This window comes from Poecilia reticulata, chromosome 9 (assembly GCF_904066995.2).
Source record: "Poecilia reticulata chromosome 9, P_reticulata-male-v2, whole genome shotgun sequence".
NCBI classification, from domain to species: Eukaryota; Metazoa; Chordata; class Actinopteri; order Cyprinodontiformes; family Poeciliidae; genus Poecilia; species Poecilia reticulata.
This window is the reverse complement of record NC_088838.1, coordinates 8,939,637-8,964,547: the sequence shown is the minus strand read 5'-3', so window position 1 is coordinate 8,964,547 and position 24,911 is coordinate 8,939,637. Positions and strand designations below refer to the sequence as shown.

Below are 24,911 nucleotides of genomic sequence, written 5' to 3'. Positions count from 1 at the left end.
GGGTCGGCGCCACGGTTCGATCCGGGATCCGTCACGTTGTCAAACAGTTGCCCAGGAGACGGAACCGAGGAATGATGACCGTTGTCACCGGGTCGGTATATCGACAAGCTTTGTTAACCCAGGATTTTCTAATTCGGTTTAAGGCGCGTTCACGTGAAAGAGGTGGAGTCCGTAACAAAGACCGAGTCACACGTAACGCAGCGTCGCGTCATTTTACGACGTTAAGCTGCTGTTGCGCTCTTAGGAGGCATGAATGGAAACACGAAACGGACTGAGAAACTTATTAAAGGGCCAGACTTTGACGTCAAATCATTGGTGCATCACTGCCGTTTCCGCTCTCAGGTGAAAATGGTGTGTATTGATACGAGGCGGCCTGCCAGCTGGGTTCCAACATGGCCAGGATACTGTTTCTGCAACTTGAAACCTGTTGGTGCAACTCAGTCTGGGCGCATGCAGGGAACTTTTTAAAGAAGCCCGCTCAAAGTAATATGAAACTACTATGTCATAATTTTAAAAAAAAAACATCTTTATGCTACAGGACCATGTCAGAATTAAGATAAATTAAAAAAAAAATTCAGCTGTACAAGGCATCCCATTAATGCCGAAGTTACATAATTAGTAAATGTTAAACCATAATAAAACCGCAGACACTGAATAGCATTACCGGGTTACAAAAGCATCAGCAAATTTCACCAACATTAATTTCTGTGACAATTATCTCAGATTAGGAAATACAGTTTTTGTGTCTGACCCACACAAAAACTGAAATACAACTTCTTTCCTTTAGCTGTTTTCAATCAGTGGTTCCCTAAATTTAACACCACTATTTAATTTTCCCTTTTCATGCCAAGTCTTAATACATAATGAGCAGGCTGTGCCCTGCAGAAACTGACAACTATTCCAGCGTTAGTCATTTACTGGAATAAGAGCAATGGTAATAAACTAAAATTATTTCATACGATTTGATTTTAAGGGCATAATATGAGGAACAAAATTCTGCAATCTTTACCATCCCAACCTAAACATGTGCTTTATGACAATGCATTTCTAAGAACAAAACAACTTAAGAGTCTGCTGTATAAAACTAGCAGAAATAAGAAAAACAAAAGACCAAAAACACAACCTAGTGGAATTAAGTCATTTTATTTAGGTCAAGTAAGTTTAAGCTGATATTTTTGTTTAATGGTCCAGAACAGAAGAATTGTTGGTTTAGGTGCTCCAATGTGGGGAGCACAGAGGTATAAACAATAAAACTCCAAAAAAGTAGACTGCAAATAGGAGTGTGGTCCTGTTAACAATAGCAGAGGGGGCTCTAGAGCCAGCGCTGACGTCTGGATAGTTTAGTCATGGCCCTCATAGCCATCTGGAAGTGCATTCACATGAGAGTTGTGGAAGAGGGTTTTGTTGCCATCTCCCCAGGGGAAACGCTATTTTGGGAGAAAAAAAGAAAACAAAAACATCAGAACAAAAATAAAACAGCAAAATGAGACAAATCTGTAAAACTGTTAAATAATGACGTCTGACCTTGGTGCGAATGCGAAGGTGGGTGTATGGGACAAACTCTGGTGGTGCATCATGGCTGTGCTCCTGCTCCTTCAAGAAGGTGTTCAGCATGCACACTGCGACACCAGGCAGCGCAACCACAAAGCTGAGGATCTTCCATGTTTTAGCTGTTGAGAAATTATTTCATGAACCAATGAAAACGTGCGCTCACAGGACTGAGAGGAAAAACAAAAAAAGGCAGGAAGCAGAAAGCCATCGCTATTTGTACACCATTTCATATTTTCATTCTGTACAAACAAATTTAAGAGCATGACTTTACGTGTCCTGGTAGTTCGGAGTTTTCTGAAGACTTCGTGTTTGGTTCTTCTAACAAATCACCAAAACCATAAAATAGTGCAGAGGAAACTAATAATTGTATTCACCGGGTTTTGCACCGTTACACACCTTGTAAACAAACCATGTAGATATTTAGGTTATTTAGAGATAATAAAAAGCTACAATGGCACAAATTCTGTCTTCACGTCTACATTTTTTAAGTCTTTTTCTGAATATCAGTGAAAATTCTGACTCATTGTTTCATCAGCAAGTAATATTTTGATTTGTACTTGGTGGAGATTTTCTTCATCAACCTGAGTTATTCTAGCTGACTCCATGGCCACCATCACAGCAGAAGGAGCTGTTGGAGCCATTACTCCTCACCGACACACCAGGACACAAACTACGTGTCGTTAAGAAGTTTTCGTAGCATATGCCATGTTGGAGATTTTAGCAATTTTCAGGTTAGCAGCTACAAAGGATGAACTTACAGGCTTAGGCACACAATTCAGGTCAGATGGTGTTGAAGGAAATATGTGGAACTGGAAAAGTTTTCAAAGTATCAGCTGTTTAATTAAAGCTGCACCAAAATCAGGAGTTCATCGAATGCCAACAACTACACCAACACTTTTTAGGACTAAGTAGAACAACAGAATTATCCCAAATGAACAAAGTGGATTCAGTTTCAACAAACCTGTTGTGGAATGATGATTTTTTTGTGCTGCTTTTGCTGCAGCAATTTTACCCAGACGTTCATGCAGATTGTCCTTGAATTATGCAAAGTTCAAATTAGAGAAAATCTGTTGGTGTGTGTGTGTGAGCATACAGTATAGAAATATCAGCTGGCAGAGAGTGAGTATGCATCTATTTTTAGTATGTGTGTATGTGCATCTATAAACACACACATCAGAAACTGCATTGTGATTCAGAGCAAGGTTCTCTCACAGGTCACCTTTCCACACAACAATTTACTCTACTGGCTTTCAACAGTGGAGCTCAAAACTCACTGTTTTTCACATTTTAGATGAGTCCCTGCTCCAGTACACCTGAATCAATCTGAATCTAGCTGCTCAGGTGCAGAAGGTTGTTAATCAGCCATTTATTAAAGTCATGTGTGTGGAGGAAGTAAAACATGTCGAACTGAAGCTTCTAAGGATTCAGATCAAAAACCTTAGCAGTAGAGGAATCGAATCGTCACTAAATTCAAATTAGTTTTACGTCAACATTTTATAGCTAGTTTATCACTACACCGCGCTATTTTATTTCTTCCTCACACAAATGATACGACTCCTGATATTGCCTTATGGCATAAACATTTCTATTTTGCCGCTTCCACTCTGACGCCTGAATGTAATACAAGCTAAAACCTAGACGACCGACTTTAAGTTTAATCACCAACATTTGTGTTTTAGAGTAAAAAAAAATAATTTACGAGGCGCTCCGGAAAACTCAAGGCTGTAACAGGGTTGCTAAAGAAGCTAACGCTAGCTCAGCAAGGTCACACTCCAGCCGTAACCTGCTGTTGTGAAGCTCTGCTAGTCCGCATCCGCTCACTGAGACTCGGCAAACACTCGTAATTACCCGAGTCCCCGCCATGTCCAGCGGCAGCTGAGAGCTGACGCCGGGTTTGAGTCAAAGAAGACCTCAACAACATCTGAGAGAAACGTCCGAAGGCCGCCATCTTGCTTTCTGAAAGACCGGTGACCGGAAACAGTCATTTGTAGAGATGCAGTCACGTGGGACTTTTCTAGAGCTCTACTACGCCGCCACGCAAAAAAAAAACAACACACAAAAAGGTCGTTCTTTTAATGATAGGTAAAATTCAGTTAATTTCTGTAGTTACAACACTGCGGACGAAGTCTAGACCTCAGCTTCAGTTAAAAAAGTTAACATAGTACCATAAATAAATGCTGGAAAGAATGAGCTGAAGCAATTTCACAGACCTGGCCAACATCACTTCAGTGAAACACTAGTACACTTCCCTGACAAAGTACATGCCTCAGTTTAATACTGCAAAACCTGATTTGTGTGTACTACTTGATCATGGAGAAAAAAAAATTGTTCATCGACTTAATTACTATTGGACTTTTTTTTTTTATTCACATAGAGTAATAAATAAATTATTGTTACCCTGACTGTGAGAAATTGTTTGTCGCTGTAAACAGATTGGATGCCGTTATAAGTGCAGCCACCAACAATTTAGGTTGTGGTCTTAGAAAGAAAGGAATTGCACAAAGAAATGGCCACTGTAATGGTTGAACTACCTGGATGGGTTTTTCAAAAATAGTCCAGGGTCTTTGGTGAATCCATCCTACAGCTTCTGTGTGTTGACACCAGGAAAACACGAGGGTTAAAACTCCAGAGCAGTATTTACTTACCTGTTAATAGCTAACATATTTGGCCTCATGATGAACAAAAATATTGGGTTGATTTCTTATCTGATTCTGAACTCTGTGGACTGAATACTGACTGCATCCAAGGCAAAAAGAAAATCTTGTTCTCCTTTAATAATGGAAACTCGGTATCAACCGTTTAGCACAACGGACAGCAGCTTGGATCAAGCAGATCCCAATATCAGCCAACAAACAGGTAAAACCTCCATGTTGTCTGAATTTCTTTCTGAGTTACTTCAGACATCGAGAAATCAGAGTGTGAAATTTGTGTGTGTTTTCAGGGATGAAGAGAATATTGACGTATATCCTCTACAGCGTGCCGCTGCTGCTGCTTTTGATTCTGCTCTTGGTCATAGGGGTCATATGTAGGACTTTAAGCACATCATAACAAGGTGGATGAGTAATGTTACTACAAATCACACTTTGATATTATTTTACAGTCTCTCAGATGAAGAAGGAAATGACTGATGTCAAACTACAACTCCAGATCATCAACAATAGAGGACCAATGTCCTTATGTACTTCAGGTAAAAAATAAAATAAAGCATCAAAAAAGGAAAAAAATCCCTGATTTCTTAGAATAAAAACGCAGACAAATTTGGTCTCTTAAAACAACTTATGCATTTCTGTGGTTTCTCAAAATAAAGGTCCTACAGATGCAAAACAAGTCCTGGTGGAGAGAATTGTTCCAGTTAGAGGTAAAACTCAAGTATCTTTGAGCAAACAAAATCTTTGCTTTTGATCCATTTTGACTGTGATGATCCTTATGAGTAAGGAACTTGCAAGGAGGGCTGGGCGAGTTTCCAGGGCAGCTGCTACCTGCTTTCCACCACCACCACCGTCTGGCAACGAGCCGAAGATCAGTGTAGATCATCTGGAGGACACCTGCTAGTTCTTAACAATGCGGAGGAACTGGTGAGGTCCAACCTGGCTCCGTAAAACTGCAAGCACACATAATGAAATATATAAATACTCAGCTTCATACCCCATTGATATTTATTACATATCGGTATGTCAAATCTGCAAACCTTAGTGTAGTTTAATGGGATTTGTGTTCCTGATCAACACAAACTAGTGCATTGATTGGAAGTCGATGGAGTCTGGTAAATGTTTTCCCCAAAACTTTGGTGCTAGTATAAAGCGAGATGTTTGTATTCATCTCGCTTTATACTAGCACCCCCAAATAAAAGCCAGCGCAACTGAGTCCCATTTTCAGATTGCTGCAAGGCATCACAACAAACATGTGGAAGAAGGTGGTGTGATTAAATAAAACCAAAATTGAACAGTTTGACCTAACTGCAAAGCAGACACCTTGAAGACACAATACCCATGATGAAACAAAGTGGAGGAAGTATCATGTTGTGGGGATGCCTTTTGTCAGCAGAAGTAAGGAAACCAGTCAGAGTTTAGGAGAAGATGGAGGGAGCCAAATAAAGGTTGTTGAGGAACACCAAATTAAAAGCTGTAAGAGGATTGAAATTGTAGTAAGACAAGGACTTTAGACCCCAATAGTACACTAGGTTCTTGATTGTATTGTGATGAAATGTGGACATGTTCAATAGTTATGAAATACTTTGCAATTAAACAAAACAAACACATAAATCTATCAACTAAATTGTGGCTGAAGATTCTGAACATGCCCTTATTTTTTATTCCAGGACTACATTTCAGGCATAGTTGACATCAAGTATTCCTACTGGATCGGACTTGTGGAGCGACAGCATGAGGGCCACTGGAGCTGGGTGGATGGAACCGACTTTGGCTCGACCCCAACGTGAGTCGAAAGTGAAGCCTCAAGACGGAGACATAAAACAACTGAAATAACTCTTCGTGCTGTTTGGTGTTTAGATTCTGGGACCAGGGTCAACCTGACAACTGGGACTTCAGAGTGAACGGAGAGGACTGTGGGCAGCTGCATGCCTCTGTGAACCGCAAGCGCAAGCTGTGGAACGATGCAGACTGTAGCCTGGGCTACAGGTACATCTGTGAAGCCAAGGCATGAGTCTGCATTATACGTAGCTCATGCTTTGTTGATATGCCCAGATTGATGAGAGGGAGAGGATGGATAAAAGTAAAACTATTTGACCTATTAAAACAGCTGTTAACCGGTGGTCGCCATGGTTTTCTCTTCCTCACAATAAGAGTTCATTTGAAAGCGAAAGTATTCACTCTCCTTGAACCTTTCAACATTTTGTCATGCCACATTCACAACTTTACCGTCATTTATTGGGATTTTATGTCAATGTCCAACTGAAAGTAGTAAATAAAATTGTTAGACAAATGGAAAATGATTCATGGTTTTCAAAACTTTTTACAAAAAAATAAAACAAAATAAAACAAAATTTGAAAAACAAGGGTCTGTGTCCAGGTTAGCCCCGCTCTGATATTTTTAAAGCTAAGGCTGGTTCTAACACAATGTCCCGAGACTTTAGTAGCTTCGATTAGAAGGGTGAACAGCTGAATATACTTGTTTCCATCGGAGAACACAAGGCCATAATTTCCAGAGTTCCTAAATTATGGGGCTTTGTTGGAAACCGAGAACGTGAAAACAAATTAAAATGTTCACAACTGTCCACTAGATGGCAGTAGTACTCATCGTCCTTTTACTGCTAATGCAACTTTTAAAACAAATTTGCTACATAAATTTAACAGTCATGATCAGAAGATAATACATAATAATAAACAAGTGTACAGATAATGTATTAATAAAAATAAAATAAAAAACCTGTGAATTTAGTAAATTTACTGACCTCCTACCAAAAGAAATTCTAAAAGATTTCTTTAGAGAAGTTGTTAAGCTTAAATCTGCCCCTGCAAAAAATTTTTGGGAATCATAACCATGTTAATTATTTGAATTTTAATAAAGTGTATTGTGTTTTAAAGCAGTGTTTCTGAGATCATCAAACCATATTATGTTTCCAACTCTGGGTTTGTAGAGACAGGAACCGGCAAACATCACATGCTCAGCCTTAGTACAGACACCAACTCGTCCACTCAGCACAGAAATAAAGCAAATGTACTTTTCTACGTAGTTAAAAAAAACAATGGGAAGTTTTTAATTTAATTGAATTTAATTTCCACTAGAGAGTTGCACCAAAGTAGCAGTATTAGCTTTTTAGCTCTATTTTTCTTGTTGTTAGGCTGGTAACTGTGTTTTTAGCTTTTGATGGATTTTACATGGCAAAAGTTTCATGTTCTTTGTTATTATTATTTTAAAATCTAACCATAGAAATAAGAAGCAGTTCCTTTTTTTTCTTAATTATGTAGCATTTAGGGCCCTAAAGGAGTTTAAACGGCTGGACTGAGGCCAACAATTGCTCCTTTTGCATGATAAGGTTGCAGAAACCTGGAAAAAATAGATTTGTGTGGTAGAATGGCCCTGTCCTGTCACTGAGAATCTAAGACAAGACTTGAAAATTGATTCTCACCAATCAATGTGACTGAGCTCAAGCTCTTTAGCTAACAACACTGGCCAAAAAAAAAGTCAGTTTCTAGCTTTGCAAAGCTGGTAGAGACATAGACCAGATCCAACAAAGATTCACAGCTGTAATCGCAACAAAAAGTGGTAGTGTGAAGAATTGCATCCAAAATTTACATATTTTTACTTGTAAAAAATGTCCTTTAGCTTTGCAGTTCTACAGTACTGGAGTCTATCACATAACCAACTGTGCAAAAAACTATTCCATGCATGCAGCACATAACCAAACCCAGATATAAATCAACACATGCACTTATGTTTACAATCTTGACACCTCTGTCAGATATTGACGTTTTGTGTATTTATAGAAAGTAATCTAATTTGGAAGAAGTTCACCACAAAGTTGTGGGAATTCTAGCAAATGTCGCATATTTATACAGCTGAGTATAGGCAAACTTTTATTGATACAGGTTTCAAAAATACAAACCTAAGAGATTAAAGGTTGATGTTGGATCGGGACAATAAGTCGATTCACCTGAAAGTTACGTTCACAACTACTCTTTAAATCTTTCAACTTTTGCATCCAAACATATAATTTTAGTCTTTTTTGTAAAAATACAGCTAAACACAGATAGTTTAAAGATCTATAAATGTTTTAGACGATCTATAATAGTTGACAACAGACTAGAAGAAGGTGGATTATGAATATAAGGAGTTATTAGAAATGGATGTTTGTAAATGTGAGATTCTCTCACTTGATCAAGCAATAATTAACTAATATGAATGCAAGCAGCAACATCGTGGGATAATGAGGATGAAGGACCAAGGAAGAGGAGCAAACATATGTGAATTGATTTCACATAGAAAATCGCCTTTTATAGATGATTTATTACTGACTGATGTTTTCAGGCCTTTATAATTTGTCAATAATGACATGCAGCTAACTAAAACACAACATTAATAATTAGAACATTCCAATAAGAAAGACAGCTTTAACACAGAAATGTTTGCTTAATAAAATGTATGTTTGATATCTGCTTATTTTAATCTTTTAGTCATATTGAATATGACAAGCCAGAAAGTGAAGAGATGTTTTTCCTTGTTTTTGTTGTTTGTTCCCACCTCTGATCTCTGTCTCCAGTAGAGGTCCGATTTAGTCGGGTTTGATTCCCTGCAGAACCAATCGCAGTGCTTGAGGGACTTGATTAGTTCAATGCGATTGACCCCACACACACAGAAGTCACGCATTAGGATTGGAAGGACCAATCAAGACAAACCCTGGACAGTGAATACATCCCATCCCCCCTCTTTGCTTCTTATCTGAAATTTGCTCAGGCCTCGCCATCCTTTAAGAGGACGCCACCACAGACTGCAGCCTTCTTCAGATCCACAGTCATGAACATGAAGGCTCTTCTGCTGCTTCTCGCCGGTAAGCCTCTAAAAGCTCTCAACACTTGACGTTCTGTTGCCTGTGTTGATTCGTCCCACCTCACCTGTCTCTTCCAGCATGCGCGGTCAGTGGGGGACACGTCCCCCAGGCCGTCTGGCAGTTTGCGGAGATGATCAGTTGTGCCCAGCCGGGTGTTAATCCTCTGGCGTACAACGAATACGGCTGCTACTGCGGCTTGGGGGGCTCTGGGACTCCTGTGGATGATGTGGACAGGTGAGATGCAATCCACTTTTTAGTTTTTTTAATCATGTTCCGACCTATGACCTCTCGTCCGCTGCATGTTTAGGTGCTGCCAAGTCCATGACAACTGCTATAGCCAAAGCATGAATATTCCCGAATGCGAGGGTATTTTCGACCTTCCCTATGTTATCGATTATAATTTCAGCTGCTCAAACAAACAGGTGTATTGCTCAGGTAAGACTATGAAACACCAATTAAATCTTCATGTTCTGTATATTGAGACTTGTACAACCACAGATTTATGTTTAACTTACTGGGATTTTATGAGATAGACTTATAAAGTAGTTCATCATGATGAAGTGGGAACATTTTTCAAAGATATTTCATAAAAATCAAAACTGAAACAAATTCAGCTGCAAGCATTTTAGGGCACGTCAGCTATTATTGTTCATCTACAGAAACAAACATTTTTGTCCATCTTTCTTTTTTTCTTTTCTTTTTTATATTGTAACTTCAAATTGGCTGGAGAATATCTGTAAAAACCCATTACCAAGTCTTTGTGTTTAGGTCTGGACTTTAACTAGGCCATTCTAACAAATTAGAATGTTGTAATCGGGCTCACAAAACTGCTATTAATAACTTTTAAAAGATAGATAAATACATGAGGATTGTTCTTAATCATTAAGTTTACAGACAAAGTGAACCTAACAATGCTTCTGTTTTTTATATATAAAAAAATAGAATTTCAACAGAATAACTGCAATTCTGGTACTTTTTATTCAGTTCTTTTTTAAAATATGGCATCAAATGGCTTTATTTTTGTGTAAGCTTCTTGTTCTTTTTTTTTATACAGTCACCTACCGCTACTTTAGTAGTTTGAGTTTTTGCTTTGTTTAGAGATCTAAAAATAGATATAATTAAAGTTAAATATTAAATTTCTTTTCATAATTCTGTAGAACATTACATTGTATTTATTTATAAAACATAAAATATTGTAAGATCTAGCTTTTTCTATGTGTCAAATAGATTTTGCTGTTTCAGACAAGTTTTGCTTTGTAGCAGTAAGGGGAAAATGTTTTCTTGGACAGAAAGTTACTCAACCCTGATCTAAACATTCAGCCATTGTAGCTCTCGCTGAATGTTTAGGTTTGTTTGCCTTAAGGAAGGCGACTCTTTGCTAAAGTCATGGTGTTCTGTTAGAAAAACATGTGATGTTCAGGGTTAGTTTTTAATTTAACTACAGCACTTTGAATGTAGACCAAACAGTTAAACTTCTCATCTGACCTGAGCACCTGATTCACTGGATTTTATTTAGGAGTATTAGATTTTTAGACTAAATCAATAAGCATACCCCATTTTCATTCTTGATAAATCTTTCAAATCCATGCATTGTTTTTCTTTCACTTCATTATTGGTCTATCACATTAAATCCCAATAAAAAAACATGCGTCATTAGTCTATTTATTCTCTACCAGGCCCAGATTCTCTGACTGGTTGATATTTTCTGTGTTTGCAGCGACCAACAATAAGTGCCAGGCTGCAGTTTGTGAGTGTGACCGCGTGGCGGCGCACTGCTTCGCTCGGTACGAATACAACTCGGAGTACAAGAACCTGGACTCCAAGTACTGTTAAAGACTCGCAGAGCTCGATGTGTGCGTCACAGTTCTTCTCCAAATCGGATCTGTTTCTCATTAGTGATTATGAAATAAAAGATTGTGGATTTTCTTAAAATGATAATAATTTAAAAAAGTTTAATAAACTGGTCGTCTACTCTGCTCATGTGTTGAGGTTCTGTCACTCCAGGTCTTGTCGGTACCAGATTTGTTTCACCGTCGATGTTTCTTAAAGTTACAGCTACCCATTCACTTCATTTCCTGTCTAAATTCTGCGATATAAATCCCATTAAGATAATAAACATCTTCCAAAAATGACAAATATTCTTAATTCAATGTGAGCGAACTTTTGGAAAGTTAATGACTTTTTTTTCCCCCGCCTTTTTTTATGCACGTTGTCGTTGAGATACTAGCTCTCGTTTACAATAGAGATCTGTTTCTAATCATACAAAAACAATTACAAACACAGAAAAATATAATTAATAAATTTACCTCAATTAAATAAGCTAACAGAATATGAACTAAAAACAAGAGCAGGTTTCACAAAAAGATTTCTTTTTTTGAATAACTTATTCCTTTAAATTGTTCTACTTCTTGTTAGTGTATCACATAAAATTCCAATGATGATGGGACAAAAATTTAGAAAGGGAGTATACATAAAAGAAGTACTGCATCCATTTATAGTATGCATGCAGCATACTAAACTATCTTAACAAATTGCTTTTTTGTGTTCAATTATAAAACATTTAGTACTGAGGAGCAGAGGAAAGCCATGGGAACTCCCCAGATGTCATTTATTTACACAGCTGTGCTGATGGTTGAAAGATTGTTACATAAATGAGCCTGAAAAACACAAAACTGAGAGACTTCAGAACCAAAGAGAAAACAGGTTCCTATTAAGGAATATGTGGGGATAATGGAGACCTTTGGTGCTGCAGGGATGGAAGGACAACACAAAGACAACGTGCAGCCCAGTCAAACAGCATCATGTACAAGTCTTCAGATAAGATCCACATTTATGTGGCATAAAGATATAAAGACAAATTATAAAAAAGGTTATTGGAGCATGCAGAGTTCCTTTCACTGCAACTAAAGAAAATCCGTCATACAGTAACGCACATTGTACGTTGACACAATACAGTCAGGCAAGTGTTGTTCTCTTGGCAACCGCTAAATCCAAACTCACTGGTTTGATCTCCATCAGAGAGACATGATCTGCCACTCCAGATAACGCGTCTCCATTGCTTTAGATCAGTCTGCTTTACACCATAGCATTTGCTTTGCATTTAACTTGGCAATGTAACACTTAGATGAAACTTCTCATTTCATAAAGCTCTCTACCCGCCTCCAAGATCTAAAGACGACATCTTATCATGGTACCACTCTGGAATTCTCCTTTTTCTCACTAATGTCTCTCATGCTGAATTTTAAACACCTGTGGCTAAGGAAGTGCTAGGAACACCTGGATTCAGAGATCTGGAGGGGCGATCGTCCTTGTTTCATTTGTTCATGATTGCTTTGCTTCAACTATTGGTCGCCCTGTTGCCTTCCAAGAAGAGGCTTCATCCAAATAGACTCCATCTCCTCAGGGACATTATGACCAAAAATATGCAATCCACCCAAAAAGGAACATATTATGACTGACCGGTCCAAGCAAGAAAAATCTCGAACAATGTACACCTCCCACCTCGCTCGCATTAGTCTTATCTGACTTCTCTCAGCTCTGCTGTGCAAACGGACTCCACATCCTTTTGACTGTAGCCATGAGCATGAAAGCCCTTCTGCTGTTTCTCACCGGTAAGCCTGCAGAAACTTCTAATTTTGTCCCATAAAATGTGGATTTGTCTCATCCGTTTCTCTCATCTCTCTCGTCTTTCCAGCATGTGTGGTCAGTGGAGGACGTCTTCCCACTGCCGTCTGGCAGTTTGGGGAGATGATCAGTTGTGCCCAGCCAGGTGTTAATCCTCTGGCTTACAACGAATACGGCTGCTGGTGCGGACTGGGTGGATCTGGAACGCCGGTGGATGACGTGGACCGGTGGGAAGCAGTCTGTTGGTTTCTTGTCAACAGAAGAGGATGAATCGCTCAATACCCTCTCACTTTCTCTGCATTTTAAGATGCTGTGAAGCCCATGATAAATGCTACCAAAACAGCAGAAAGATTCCTGGATGCGAGGGTGTTTTTGACCTTCCCTACATTATCATTTATGGCTTCAGCTGCTCAAACAGACAGGTGTACTGCTCAGGTAAGACCATCCGGGAGTGAGGATTTAGATTTTATTTTTTGTAAATCTACTCCTCTCTCATTGGTTACTCACGTTCCTCAAGGAACTAATTTCTGGATTAAAGAACATAAAACTGCAACAACAAACATTTCCAATAGATGATGTGATTTGTTGATATTTATTGAGTCTATTTTGGTTCTGTTACTTTGGCTATATAATATGACTTGTGGGTTTTCACTGACATTGTGCAGCATTACAGTAATTACAAAAGGACAAAGCTGTATTTTTAGATGCTTAGGAAAAACACTTGTGTTTGAATAGTTACAAAAGATATTACCCAGTCAGTTGAGGTCAATCCAAAAATAATGATAATATCAATGTCAGTTGGTACCAGTACCGGATCGATACAAGATCGATGCTTCAGTTTTAACATCCGTCTTGAAATTTGATTTGATTTTTGTTATAAATTCTTAGCTCTACCTCAAAAAAGACTTTGGTTTGATTTGCTCTCAAATTATAATTATTTGTACTTTATTTAGAAAATATGCACACAAATCATGTTAACGTGTGTTAACATGATTTGTTTACATTATTAAAGTATTTTTGTAGAGACCTGCAGACTTAGTTTGATGATATATCAAAATATATTGAAGTATTGATACGAACAAAAAGTATTGGTACCGGTATTGTTATTGGCGATGCAGGGTTTTTATTTACTTGGTATCGCATTGATACTAAAATATGCAGACTCTGACATCTCTACTAGTCAGGACAAGATCCTTTCACATGCATTTTATTTACAAATAGCATCTTGTGTATGTTTTCAACATTTTTTACTAACAACATCTGAATTGGTGAATAAAAGGCATCATGAACAAGCTAAACTAGCCAGTCAGATAATAAGAGTGCTGACCAGAAAAGAAGCCTTTTTTTCCCAGCAGGGACAGTGGAGCTGATCAGGTTTGATGGGGAGAAAGATGGAGCTAAAACATCCTGGAAGATTAAGAAAGAAATATTCACATTTTGGAAATTTCATGCGTATTTTCCCCACTTTTTTTCTGTTTGCAGCAGCCAATGATAAGTGTGAGGCTGCGGTCTGCGAGTGCGACCGTGTGGCAGCTCACTGCTTTGCTCGGTACACATACAACCCTGACAACAAGCACCTGGATCCTCAGCTTTGTGTCAGCTGAGTCACAGCACACACAAGAGTATGACACGCGCAACACAGCCGACCTCCAAATCTGATGTGTTTCTGGTTAGTGAACGTAAAATAAAAGATGTTTGATCTGCTCTCGTTCTGTCACTGCAGTTTTGACTTCCTGTTTTCACCTGCTGGACTCTTCGCATGCTGGGGGTTCACGTATTTTATGTCACATTATTTATCATCATTTTGTAGACATCAGTTTTCATTTCTTTTGTTAATAGTGATTGATTTGGATAAAAAGAGTAAAACATCCAAGGTCAAAAGTCCACTAAAGACTCAAAGTTTGTGAATTCTTTGTCTTATCTCATATTTAAGTATAAATATATTGGTTAAATATGAAGAGTGGTCAGGAAGGTTCCTGACCACTCTTCAGGTGCACAAAGCAAAGACACAACTTTCAGACAAATAGAGAAAGCAGTAATCTGAAAGCGACACAGTTTCTATATAATGTTTCCACACTTACCCCAAACCCGGAAAATACTTTCAATCGAATCCCATTTTCTTCTCCTCAGGGTAGGAACTTCGTGGCTTTACAGATTCCCAACTAGACCGTCTCCCATCAGCAATTTACCATCAAACCCAGAGTCAAAATATAAAATGATTCGAAGCAGTCACATAATCTTATGTGGCAAGGCAATATAGATTTATTCACACACTGACAGTATGAAACATTGTGAAAAATATTAACAGAAAAAGAGCTTAGTATTAACAGGTAGATAAAACAAGAGATCAAAGAAAAGTTCAGAACACTTTGTTATAAAAATGTTGGTCCTGATTCATCATTAATTGTCATTAGAAGTAGCAGCTGTGTGGAACATCAGGTTGATGGTTGGCTCTCTGGGTTATATGGGTTTGTAGAGGAGAGTGGTCACGTATTTCTTTTTGTATCGGTGAGTAGCGCTGAGAACCATCACCCCGTCCTAAAACACAAAGAAATTTCCGTTACAATTTGCACTGAAATATTTCTTCTGGATTATAATCCAGGTGTGAACTTGTGTCTACACGATACTAGGTTTTCTGTTAGCATTAGGCCTGTCATGATTAATTTTTCTGGACGATAAATTGTCCCAGAAACTATTGCGATAAACGATAATATTGTCATTTTGAGACAATTTTCAACTAATAAAATAATCAGAATAATAATGGCATGTTATTGTAAGTAGATCATCTCAAAGATTAAAAAAAATACTTTTAAAGAACTGGGAAGAATTTTAAATATCCAAGATAAATAAACAAAACAATAATAATTAAAATATATTATCAAGTCTCTTAAAACTGAAAATTATTAATCATTTAGCTTAAACAGGGAAAACAAGAAAAAGTGCAAGTTAGGATTATGCGATTCTAAAAATCCATTTAGTCAAATAACCATAGACATAAATGTTGATTAGTGCGGGATGCAGGACTACTTTCTGACTGTTACCTTGATGGAGAGGGCGTACAGGTGATTCAGCATGACGTGGTTAGGCTCTGGAAGTAGTGTCGGGTCACACTGAAGGACGATTCAAAATAATTTTTTCTTTTAAGGTTATTTCTTACAAAAGGTGCAACTTCCAGACTTGAACTTGCGCCGGCATGAGACGTGGACTTACAGAGACACCTGTGTCCTTGTTGAGCAGCACTTGGAGCAGGTGGGGCGGCAAGATAGGAGGCTGCTTGATCTTGTCGTCTGGCTTGATGAGGTATCCGTTCTGTTGGTAGGGCCCGGGTGGGGAACTGGACAGGTCTGACACACAACGATCACTTTAGTTAAAAAGGAATCACATGCTGAAGACTGAGTCTCCAACTATGAAGACTCGTTTAAACTAAAGATGCACCGATGAGAGTATGGCGACCAGCTTCTGATTTTTGTAGAGTGTTGGTGTCCACGGTAACTGAACGTTAATTGAAGAGAGATTTTTTTTTCTTTTTAGGAAAAATGCAAAAAGCAATTTATTTCCAAAATGTTTCAGTTTTACCTAGAAATGCACTGATCTTGACTAAAAGCTGTTTGTGGTTCTATTAGCTCTTAAACTGAATTAAAACAAAACATGGTTGATAAACACTAAGTACTTTGTGACTACCTTTAATTTGTATGTGTATTTTGGGAGGCGTCACTTAAGTGAAAATTTCATTCTAAGATTTTTTTCCAAACATCCTCCTAACCTAGCAAAACATATTTGTGCCTCTGAAAGCTGCAAATGGCACCTTGTGCAACCTGGTCGTAAAGCCTTCACACTATGGATTTTAGCTACTTTTAAAGTGTAATTAGCATCTTGTAACAGTGATTAGCACTGTTAGAATATGCATCAGAACTACATCATTTTAATACCCACCTTAACTGAGATTTCCAAAAGATATTTGGTAACACTTTATTTGAAGGGGTGTGCATAAGACTGACATGACATAAACATAAAGAAATCTTTATGAATGTCTATGACAGCTGTCATGAAGTGTCATTCAGTAAATGATGACACTTTAATGCAAAGTTGCATTAAAAGTCCATTAAAAGTGCCAACTTTGCATGATTTTGTAAATTATGATAACTTAATGCAAAGTTAGCATTTTTAATGGACTTTCAATGCAACTTTTAGAGCAACTTTGCATTAAAAGTGTCATTATTTACCGAATGACATTTCATGACAACTGTCAGACATTCATAAAGACTTCTTTATGTTCATGACAGATGTTATGTCATGTTTTTGACAGTGTCATGTCAGTCTTATGCACACCCTTCAAATAAAGTGTTACCAGACATTTATATGTAAGACAAAGGTTAAAAGATTTTTATCGAAACGACTTGTCATCCTCTGAAAGTGTTGCTCTCTTGATCTCCTGCAGCCTGGCCAACAGCAGATATGTCTCAATACGTCATGTAAAATACAGTTTCCTTTAAAAAAGGCAGTCATTCACCTCACTTCAGATTTAAAACATTTTAAAACAATTTTTCCCCACTCAAAAACGACAGTCTTGATGTTACTATAACTTGCTAGCACCGAGGGTTGCGACATTTCTGACTGCACAGGGCCAGTCAAGAAACGTAGCTAGTTACTCCGTACATCTCTTGTTTAAACACACATTGCTTCAAATGTTCAGTTTCAAATGACATTTAGTGTAGCTAAAAGCATTTCAGTAACGCAGCTGCCATTTACCAGACAAGTCCGTTGAATCCTGCGAATCGATCTTGAGGGCATCGAAGACTTCGAAGTCAGTTTGATTCACCTGAATGACATTGTTGACTGTGCCAGTCTTGGTTGTTGTCACGGGCTGTTGGAGCACAATCAGAACTTTGGTACAAGAACTTAAGAGAACAGACGAGACTGACGTATGATGAGGAAAATCGAGTTGCCCTTCGTGGTGAGGTGACATCAGAAACCTTAAACTCTTACTCACCCCAGTGGGATCTAAAGTCCACTGTCCGTCAACGCAAAACTTGTACTGGTGCTCCCCCTCTGGCAGGTCCACAATGGCCACGAAGTTATTCTGACTGTGTTTGAGAAGCAACATGTCAAATGTATTTGAAAGGATAAAGCACCAGTTGGGTCAGAAGAAAACGACTAACACAGCTTGAGTCGTAGTTCGGGTACCTCTTGTTAAGAGGGATTTTGGTGGCCCAGTTGTTAAAAGAACCAGACACAAAGACTTCTTTGGCCGACCCGGCCCATCTGAAAACGGTCGGTCTGGCCTGCGCCGGCTCCTTACTGTCGCAGTCGAGGTCCTGCTGCCAGGCCAGAAACTCCTGTATGTCTGGGGTAGCCTGGGCCCGAAAGACATCAAAGGTCGGCATCAATCAGAGGCAACTACTCTGACACCAAGCACTTCCTGTCTTAACAGCTGGGAACAAAGGGGCTCCTAATCATCTTCTCTTGACATCTATTTGAAGTTACTTTTACCATGCAGCTCAAGTTTTCCAGAGGTAAACTCATACAACAAGTGAATAACCCGACAGAGTCACCAGACCGTTTGATTTCCAGCAGATTTTGGTGTGTGGCTGACTTTTCCACTCCTGTGAGTCTGAACCCAAATTTGAAAGTATGACACACCGTTGTTTTGCATGGTGTTGGACTTTAAGACAATGTTAGAAATATTGTTGTTTGGCGAGTTTTTGAATGCTACATTATTTATAGGATGACCACAGGAGGGCGGTACACATCGGTGTGCTTAATATGCTGTAAACAAAGCCACATTTATTGGGAATGACAGCTCACAGCATTGTCTATATATCGTCACCATCATAATTCATGTAAATGACCCCTGACGCTGCCGTCCCTCCGTCTTCGCTGGTGACTGATCTTGAATGGAAACCTGTGGCTGAACGTACCTTCGGATCTTCCCTGTGGAACAGCTCTGCGTCGTCGTTGCTGTCCATCATGATGTTGGGTCGAGCCTCCTTCCCTCCAGACGGTCCATCTCTGAATGACCTCTCGTTGCTGGAGCGATCGCTGCTGCTGTTGCCCATCCTGACGCTGCCCGCATCAAGCGCTGAAACGCGCACAGAAACACACGAAAAGCTGCTGCTTTCAGAAACAAAAACAACAACAAGAAATGCGATAAGAGATTGCGCGTAACACACAGAGGGAGAAAAAGCCCACCAGTATGATCTCAGGGTGATATCCGGTTTGCCTGCTGTGGTCTGTCTGGTCGGACGGAGGAGGTTTTGCTTTAGGGGCAGCCTGCATGTGTTGGTGTGGCTTTCACAGGTCAAAAGTCTCTTGTTTGGTCGCTGTTTCCGTCTATGGAGCGGAGAAGTTTCTGTCTAAAGAAAATAATAATAATTTTAAAAAACTCCTTGAAAACACTCTGGCTAGATAAAGACTGGACCGTCACGGTATTACAAATTGTTCCCACAATTGCTTCTCCTCCCTATTTGTGTGCTGGTTCTGTTTTCGCTGTTTTCGCCATTTGGAGGAAACTTGAGCGTGTCTGTGCAAGAGGACACGCCTCTTCCGCCCCTCTCCGGACATTTACCCTGTCATTTCCGGGTGTTGTCAACTATCTTGTGTAGTCAGTTTTTAAAAGAAAATGTGCCAACTTGGACTTATTGAGCCCATTTTTTTTCGTTATACAATTTCCTGAGCTGTTTGAGTGCCACGTTTATTTTTTTCAATTCCTCATGATGTTGGTTTACGTCATGCGCAGGAAAAAAAATGTGTGTGTAATATTTCATTATAGTATTATATTATATAATGTATATTCTGGATCGTACAAAACAAATTTCAATCTACATGGTTTTTTAATTTGGTACACAGTTTTATTATTATAATTTATTGTTCTGACCTGTAAACGTGGTCCAATACAGGGCCGGACCAAGGTAAAATGGGGCCTTAAGCAGCACTATGTTTGAGCCCCCTCTTCATGCAAACAACATGCAAAGCAGATATGTGAACAACCCGAAGCTCAAACACACACACAAAAAAATAACTCGTAGCGTCAGAGTGTAACCATGGTAACATAAATATCAAACTATGAAGATTATACTTTGAACTTTTACAAAATAAATAAATAAATAAATCTTGATTATCTTTGCTGAAACTGTCAAATCAAATTTACTGGTATTCTCATTTTCAATTAAAAAAAAAGAAGGAAAAAAAACTTTAGGTTTATATGTTCTGTGATAAAATTTAAAACATTTATGTGAGGCAGCTGGTGGTTTCGGGGGCCTGAACAGCAACTTAGGCTTTTGTCGGTAGGCGTTTAGTGTAGCGTTATTAACTAACAATCAGAGGAAGGCTTAATGAAACAAGGTTTTACATTCCTGTTGTTTATTTTCAAATGATCACTGTCAATCAATTCAAATGCATGAAGATGAGAATAACACTCAAAGATCATGATCCTTAAGGCAGTTTTTAAAACATTTATCTCATCACCACTTTGAGGCACAAATTGAAGTTTTTTATGTCCAGAATGACAAAGAGGACCCAAATGCTGAAACATTACGCGTTAGTTTAAACACAATCAAATCATTTGTTATATTCACGATTCTTTCCTTTAGTTTGCTGTCGTAACAAACTCTACATCTTAATACGTCTGACTCCAGTGTTTCCCACGGCTCTCCAGTTTCCAGGGAGGGACTGTATACACTCCAAATAACCATAAACAGCGTCGTCAGTGGCTCAGACCTGGTCACCCCTTTCCTTCCTGTCCGGGTTTGTAATTATTGCTGCGTCGCGTGCATCGCCATTCTGAAAGCAGAATGCCTGTCAACAAAGTCTTTGTCCTCAAGCTGTGCCACCACCATTACATTTTAGTTGATTGTTATATTTACAGCTTGGTTCCACAGCACACTTCCTACCAGTGTGAGGAAATGACATTCAGATCTTATAAAATCTCACCTTGAGGACAATGAATCTTCCACTTTTAATTTACGCCTGTATAAAGGTCAAGATCAAGTCAGATTTATTGTGATTTCTACAGTATACGCAACACGTAGTGGAACAAAACGGCAATCTTCTGGACTGAGGTGTTACAGATCATAACATCAATTAAAAATACAAGTTAACATAAACTAAAAACTAAACTAAGGTTAAAATGCAAACTTGAGGCAGTAAAAGTGCAGCATAACAGCAAAACATCTTAATCTACATGCTAATAAAAAACAGTTCTATCCTCTTCTATCTGAGTGGATAGAACAAGTTACAGGACACCAAAGTAAGCTCATTTATATTTCATATGCAAGGATAAAACCAAGTGCTTCAAATAAAAACGGGAAAATTATAAAATAAAAAAATTAGAGTAAAACTAAGTGTACAAAACCAGTATTTCTAAAAGATCTGTTTGCTTCCAGCAGAGGGCAGCAAAGTAACTCAAAGTCATTTCACCTTGTTTGAGTTTACCTGTTCTGCGCATGTTTGTGCTGACAGCTTTGTGTCTCAAACAGCTTGGACACAAACTAACATTGAAGTTTGTGACCGTAACATGACAAAATGTGGAAAAGGTCAAAGGGTACGGATACTTATACAAGACCAAGGTACAATTGTTTGTGTTTCTGCTGCAGACTGATTTTTGTAAAATAATTTTGGAGCTTGCTAGTCCTGGTAAAAGAGTACATTCTTAGTAAATTCTAAAAATGTCTCATGACACTCTCCAAACAATCTCCTCTGATGATTGAGTCTTGTTGGGTCAGGACTCATAAAGCAGTTAATGACCTAATCTCACTATAAATGTTTGCGTAGCTTCTGTCTTTTGCAGCCTTTATTAAAAATGCTGCACAGAACCTTGGTTTAAATTGTAACAATGAGCTCTGAAGGTTTCCCTCCACTCAGACTCAGCCAGGTTTGTATTTACATTTCCGGTTCTTCTCAGTGGAAATGGATTTCCAGGGTCAAAACCTTTATGTTCAGCTCATTTGAAGCAGAAAAGAAAAACATTTGACGTAGTTTATTTGAGAATAACCCTTTGTGAGAAAGTTCTCAAGCAGATAATTGACACATCCCATGGATATAATAGTGATTACACTTTATTTTTTCTGAATCACCTGAGCTGAACTGACGGGCGACACATTTGTTGTAAATCTTCAAGGTATAAATAAACGAAATGTAAATTAAGTGTAATGAATAAATCTAAATTCTTTTCAACTAAAACATAAATAGATTTTATTGTTTTGATCTTCATAAATTGCACACACTAATTGTTTAACCTGGGAAAACAAAAAGTCAATTTTAGACAATTTTAATGACAAGAGTAGCGTTAGCTCCGCCCACTGGCTTCAAAAGATATGCCTGACAGAAAATGAAATATGCTTCATAAAACAACTTAAAAACTGAAATAATTACGTGTTTTATATAAATAAAGAAAACATTATCAGTCACACATTTCAATAAGTTATGAATTGTGAAATTATAATTGGACTGAACGCCCAGGTTAAATAAAGCTCAAGTGTCATAAATACTTGCTTTTATTTAAAATTTGAATGAATACACATATTCAAGTAATCGTTTCACATAATTATTAATCAAATTGTGGCACTTTTGGATCTCCATAAGGCAGAGCTACCCAGTGTTTCATTGAACTGATTTCTCAGACTAAATTTCTTGTTGGCCAATTTTGCAAGTTTAAAATCCTTCGTCCACCATCTTGTCCACCAAAGGCCTAGAAAAAATAGATAGAGTTTCATCTTTTTGAGAGAAATTGCTGTAAAAGCTTTAACTATTCTCGTCAATAAGGCAACAATATCTTCCTGCAGCGGCGAGCGGCAGCCAAGGCCAAGAGAATAAACAAATCATTTGCTCCCTACTTTTGCATCCAGCTGCATTTGCTCCACCTGCACCTGTGCTCGCCCTTCTTATTATCTCTAAATCATATCTGTGGACTGCCTGCATGCCTCATCTTGTTACTCAAAACAACAGCTGCTGTTTGGATGTCAACTTCACACAAACTCTACCGTCTCCGGCAGCCAAAAGACGAATACGATGTGTCAAATCATAACTAATGCTTTGAGGTCTTAAAACCCTGGCGGCGGTGAACGCTAACCAGGAGGCTGAAAGGAGCCGGATTTACTGGAGTTATGGACGTATTGTGATGTAACAGGAGATGGAGCGCTTGCCTTTGCGCGGTGGACATGGCCGGACTCTTGGGTGGCTCATAAATTGGAAGCATATTTGATGCTATTATACGCCATCAAATATGCTTCCATGCTATGGCTGTGGAAATTCAGTTGGACAGCGGTGAGAAGAAAACACATTTTGGATTTGTCCTCATTTGAGGACAGCACTTTAAAATGATCTTCTGGGAATTTATTGTATTGTTTATCGTTTATCGTGATAATTTCTTTGATTCATCGTTGTCATGAGAAATTGCAATTATGATTTTGAAAAAAACTAAAATGTCCATATTATTTTCTCCACAGTTTGTTCATTATTAAGTATCAATACATGTATTAAATGATGCCACTGAATGCAGTTCAGTGACTCAAATCCCACTGCTTTATGTCAACTAGTATCCTAAAGAAGCATATTACAAATGGGAATGTTTTTCAAGAGCATTACTTGTTTGTGGGGGTATGATTAGTATGTCATGCAGACAGCGCCATACAATTACATAAAAAGTAGTAATAAATACTTCGTATCACTTTATTACAATGGCACCACAAAATATCGTGATGAAACTTTAAATCCATATCGCCCACATTACTCCGTAAAAAAGTGACATTGCAACAATTTTGTCCAACCTTTTGTACTCATAAATCCATTTGTGTTGACAGCAAAAATCATATAATTGTTGTTTAAAATGAGTTCATTAAACTAAAATATAAAGAAAAAACCGGCTTTTAACCCCGAGTTGTAACTCACGAGAACACTGATAGCCAGAGCCACAGTACTAATGACCCAGAGGCAGAAAGGGGCGAATACACCGAGATGGAGGAATGTCCTCACGAGGAGGGATCCCCTGAGCTCCTCGTGCTTCAAGAGGAGGGCGTGGCCTTCATGTCTATCTGCGAACATCCCACCAGACCGGAAGAGCAGAGAGTCAAAGCCGCAGCACTGAGATGCAGGGAGGCGGTGAAGGTGGAGGCAGGGGAAAGGAGGCAGCGGAGCAGTGATGATGGAGGAGAGGAATCAGCCGGCGGAGGAATACGACAGGGAGGCGGAGGCAGACTAACCCGAGGCTCAGAGGGTTCGCGGGAAATAAATGTGTAAATGGAACAGAACCTGTTTCACTGCTTCATCATGTGAAAATTACTTCACTATTATGTCAGTGATCTGTAACACTTTAAATGAAAATTATAATTAGAACAATGACAAAGAAACAAAGAATGTGGTCAAAAAAGCACAAAGCATCCGAGAGATGAACAAAAGTTAAAGCTAATGGAAGACCTGGCAAAAGTATTATATTAACTATTTTTTTCATACTTTATTTTGGCTACTATTACAAGCATGAATAGGTTTTATTGGGACTTAATGTGATAGACCAACATGAAGTTATGTGCATGAAGGAAAATGAAAACAAAACCTGGAAAGTGTTAACATTTGCTTCATCTGACCAGAACTTCTTCCACATTTGCCGTGTCCCACTTGGCTGCCATCTTTCCATAAAAGCCAGTTTTGTGCATAGTTAACATTCACCTGAGCTGAGGATATATTCCACTGTGAAATAACATTTAAGAAATCATACTCTAAAATACAGTGCCTATAAAAACTGCGCACCCCTTGGCTTGTTTTTACCTTTGTACTGCTTTTACATCTAGGTAGTCACAATACGTCAACTACTTTTGTTTTTGTGTAGTTTTCACTTTGACATCAAGTTGTTTTTTCTCAAAAAGCCACATTTTGTTGATACATTTTTAAAAGTAATAAAACAGCAAAACAAGAGTAATTTGTATAGGCATTGGAAAGTTGAATGAACCTTTAGTAACTCTGATTTTTGGTCTTACTCAAAAAGAAAGTACTCCATCTAAAAATGTTCTAGTGGAACTTTTTTTTCATAAATTAGCAACCCGAAGGTCAAATCAACTGATGAATACTAGCGATGAGCTTCAGCACAGTGACCTCCGTCATGGTGATTTTCTGAGACTCTGAATTCTGCGTTTTTATCATCTGTAAGCCACATTCCTGAAGTACATAAGAAATAAATGAATACACATACATGGAAAAGAAGTAGAAAGAAAAGATAAAGAGTGAACTAGACACCATGGTG

At 38.4% G+C, this 24,911-nt stretch overlaps 5 protein-coding genes across 6 annotated transcripts; 3 read left to right on the top strand and 2 right to left on the bottom strand.

Moving 5' to 3' along the window:
• Positions 1-5: 5 nt before the first annotated feature.
• LOC103469698 (C-type lectin domain family 4 member E-like) lies at positions 6-6,322 on the top strand. 2 transcript variants are annotated; one of them, XM_081610502.1, is made up of 7 exons: positions 4,253-4,407; positions 4,493-4,576; positions 4,652-4,738; positions 4,859-4,909; positions 4,987-5,126; positions 5,870-5,985; positions 6,060-6,322. In XM_081610502.1, the coding sequence occupies exons 1-7, from the start codon at positions 4,329-4,331 to the stop codon at positions 6,211-6,213; spliced, it is 711 nt and encodes a 236-aa protein (XP_081466628.1). In that variant the 5' UTR covers positions 4,253-4,328; the 3' UTR covers positions 6,214-6,322. The 2 variants fall into 2 exon arrangements, with proteins under 2 accessions (XP_081466629.1, XP_081466628.1); XM_081610503.1 differs by lacking the exons at positions 4,253-4,407; positions 4,493-4,576 and adding an exon at positions 6-91.
• Positions 1,128-3,554, bottom strand: cox6a1 (cytochrome c oxidase subunit 6A1). Its single transcript, XM_008417557.3, has 3 exons — positions 3,400-3,554; positions 1,525-1,670; positions 1,128-1,427 (listed from the first exon to the last, which is right to left on the bottom strand). The coding sequence occupies exons 1-3, from the start codon at positions 3,497-3,499 to the stop codon at positions 1,341-1,343; spliced, it is 333 nt and encodes a 110-aa protein (XP_008415779.1). The 5' UTR covers positions 3,500-3,554; the 3' UTR covers positions 1,128-1,340.
• A 2,457-nt stretch (positions 6,323-8,779) lies between the features above and the next one.
• LOC103469697 (phospholipase A2-like) lies at positions 8,780-11,034 on the top strand. The gene is made up of 4 exons (XM_008417555.3): positions 8,780-9,058; positions 9,136-9,292; positions 9,366-9,493; positions 10,776-11,034. The coding sequence occupies exons 1-4, from the start codon at positions 9,025-9,027 to the stop codon at positions 10,889-10,891; spliced, it is 435 nt and encodes a 144-aa protein (XP_008415777.1). The 5' UTR covers positions 8,780-9,024; the 3' UTR covers positions 10,892-11,034.
• Positions 11,035-12,535: 1,501 nt separating this feature from the next.
• On the top strand, positions 12,536-14,386 carry LOC103469701 (phospholipase A2-like). Its single transcript, XM_008417559.3, has 4 exons — positions 12,536-12,669; positions 12,753-12,909; positions 12,990-13,117; positions 14,165-14,386. Exons 1-4 carry the CDS (start codon positions 12,636-12,638, stop codon positions 14,284-14,286), a joined length of 441 nt encoding a protein of 146 aa, XP_008415781.1. The 5' UTR covers positions 12,536-12,635; the 3' UTR covers positions 14,287-14,386.
• Positions 14,387-14,921: 535 nt separating this feature from the next.
• prkab1b (protein kinase, AMP-activated, beta 1 non-catalytic subunit, b) lies at positions 14,922-19,244 on the bottom strand. The gene is made up of 8 exons (XM_081610501.1): positions 18,872-19,244; positions 18,601-18,761; positions 17,867-18,036; positions 17,673-17,766; positions 17,432-17,546; positions 15,893-16,026; positions 15,724-15,792; positions 14,922-15,220 (listed from the first exon to the last, which is right to left on the bottom strand). The coding sequence occupies exons 2-8, from the start codon at positions 18,736-18,738 to the stop codon at positions 15,143-15,145; spliced, it is 798 nt and encodes a 265-aa protein (XP_081466627.1). The 5' UTR covers positions 18,739-18,761; positions 18,872-19,244; the 3' UTR covers positions 14,922-15,142.
• Positions 19,245-24,911: the final 5,667 nt, after the last annotated feature.